At 40.9% G+C, this 2,629-nt stretch overlaps 1 protein-coding gene across 1 annotated transcript in view; it reads right to left on the reverse strand.

Annotated features, from left to right (window-relative positions):
- Positions 1–240: 240 nt before the first annotated feature.
- LOC118426277 (mitochondrial RNA pseudouridine synthase Rpusd4-like) overlaps positions 241–2,629 on the reverse strand; it is a 7,650-nt gene continuing 5,261 nt past the window's right edge. Inside the window, exons 6-7 of the mRNA XM_035835573.1 lie at positions 1,910–2,007; positions 241–1,053 (exon numbers count right to left, since the gene is read on the reverse strand). Of these exons, the coding sequence (XP_035691466.1) occupies positions 853–1,053; positions 1,910–2,007 (299 nt within the window). The 3' untranslated portion in view covers positions 241–852. The remainder of the gene's footprint in view (positions 1,054–1,909; positions 2,008–2,629) is intronic.

Consider the following 2,629-nt stretch of genomic DNA (forward strand, 5'->3'; position numbering starts at 1 on the left):
TTTAACCAGTACAGTAGAAGCCGCTTAACTGCACGGCCTATTTGCCAGTTAATTTCGAGCAATTATCCGGCTGGTGCGATAATGCGAAGTTATCCAGCTGGACCGCACCTGTTTGGGATTTTTGGATTCCGTGCAGTTAACAGAAGTGTGCGTTAAGTCGTTGTGCAATTAACTGGCTTCTACTGTATTGTATATGGGTTGTACACATTGTAATTGTGAGGAAATGAAATAAAAGTGTTGTGCGACACGAGGGCATGGCTTTTATTGTCATGTATTTGTTTGCAATTTCATTGAACATATTCATTTAGGTGCCATTTTGCAATGCTTCTTGTTACAGATAGATTTCTTGATGAAAGGAACCCTGTCACTTCCGAAAATAAAGGAAGGATAAGTTGTACTCACGTTGCTTACGTTGTGGTGTTTTCTCACCACTATATTAAGTTCTTGCCTCAAAAGCACCACCTACATTAGACGCTATGAGGAAGGAGTCTAAGAGACATTGAAGCATACTAGTAAGCATAATTTGAACAAATTGGTAGTGTAAATGAATTCTCCTATATCCCTGTCAGTCATTTGCGTCAGATGTTCTCAGTTGATCACAAAAGGACATATCTTGCTGGCAGGTTACTTCAATTTCTCTTGCACTACAATGTATGATACATAGAAGCTATTCTGTTCAAGAATTATTTCAGTCCTCTCTGCAGTTGGATTCTTAGTTTCTTCATGTTCCTATTGAAGAAATCAGGTAGCCTTGCCATGAAGTCATTTGTGTCAGGTGCTCAGTTGATCACAAAAGGACATATCTTGCTGGCAGGTTACTTCAAGTCTTCTTGCACTGTGATACATAGAAGCTTATTTCTGTCCTCTTGGCACTCTGATTCTTAGCTTCTTCACGTTCCTATTGAAGAAATCGGGTAGACTCGCAGTGAAGTACAAACTCCTCCCATCCCTGAACCCCGGTAGGACGATCTGCCTGGCATGGAGGTGCATCGGGAGGTACCGGGCTTTCGGCTGCTGGATGCCAAACCTCTCCAACATTCCTGTGGGCAGTCGCTGCACAACAGGAGAAAAAGTAACAAAATTCAGTGACTCTCCTAATTTGGAAAGAGGGCCATTTTTTTAGAAAAGCACTAAGATAAGAGTTACCTAAATGTAGCTTTGGGCTGCTGAATGCCCACAATCCCTGTTGGCATTTAAAGATTCTGGGTTCGAATCCCTAGCAAGCCACAATGTTGTACCCTATTTCCTCATGATCATTTGACTCTGGTGAAATTGAGTAGTACCTAGCTTTGCTAGATATAGAGATCTCAAATATTTACATTTTTTCTTTCTTTATTCATTAAAATCAACCTTACAGAGATTAATTCTTAGCAGAAGCATCTCTGAATGCCGTTGATCTTTACAATGTGACTCAGAGTAAATACTTACAACGACTAGACAACATGTACAGTACGCATGACATACACAGTACATAGACAAATAAAACACTTGGGCACCAGTCATTGATTTGTTGTACAGTCTAATTGTATAGTGTAGGAATGAGTTGCGCAGTCTGGAGGTCCTTGCTTTTGGGACCGAGATACTACATGAGCTTCGAAGTGACCTCCCAGTGACCTCTGACCTGACCGGAGGGACCATGTCATGTAGCGGGTGATCCGGGTTCATCATTTGCAAATATATGAGGAGAGCTACACCTGAGCTTTGGTGCACATTAAAGATCCATACCACATACCGGTATCAAAAAGAGTAAGGGTCCTTTCTGATGTGAGCTTATCAAACTTTATCCAGTTTCAACTTGAATAATGAATTTTTAAGTTAAAAGCTGATACACAGCTTGCACTTACACAAAGTACTGTATGAAACTTGTGCATTAGGTTGTTAAGTGGTTATGTGTAAGAAACAAACCAACCTGTGGAGCGAGTTTGCTGTGGTGTGAGTACTTGTGGTCCCCCAGAATGGGACAGCCCAGCCCGTAGGACAGGTGAGACCTGATCTGGTGCTTCACACCTGCGGGGGGAACAGGTAACACTCTCAGGTGTGTATTTGTATTTGTATTTAATGAAAATGACAATAAAATCATTACACTGGGTCAGCCTAGGCAGCTACAGACATAAAAAGCTAATTTACATATATGCACATGTGTCAAGTAATAAGGCATATACATTATACATAACAGAATTGATACAAAATAATTGTAAATGTAAAATAATTGTGAGAATTAAAGAGCATTCAGTGCAGAGTTGTAGCCAGCCTGAAATCATTTTCAGTCCCCTTGATTTTGAATGGGAATCCTATTGAGCACCGAAGGCATGGCGTGACGTTGCACGTCATTTCTAGGGGGGTTAAATGGGTTAAATCAAGACCCTCTGAAACACTTTTTCCTGCATTTTGAGGTGCAAATTTTGCTTGTAGACTAAGCTGTTCAATGGCATCTGTTTTGGTGAGAAGAACACATGGGTTTCAGTTTTTTATATCTTTACATATCAATTTTGTCTGTCCCAGGGGACGGAATGGGGAAAAATTTTTTCAGTCCCCAGCTGCAAAATTCCTTCAAAGGACTGAAGGACAGGTGCTGGCTACAGCCCTGGTGGAATAGATGGAAGGTCGTTAGTTATGGATAGTTATGGAT

This window comes from Branchiostoma floridae, chromosome 11 (assembly GCF_000003815.2).
Source record: "Branchiostoma floridae strain S238N-H82 chromosome 11, Bfl_VNyyK, whole genome shotgun sequence".
Taxonomy (NCBI): domain Eukaryota; kingdom Metazoa; phylum Chordata; class Leptocardii; order Amphioxiformes; family Branchiostomatidae; genus Branchiostoma; species Branchiostoma floridae.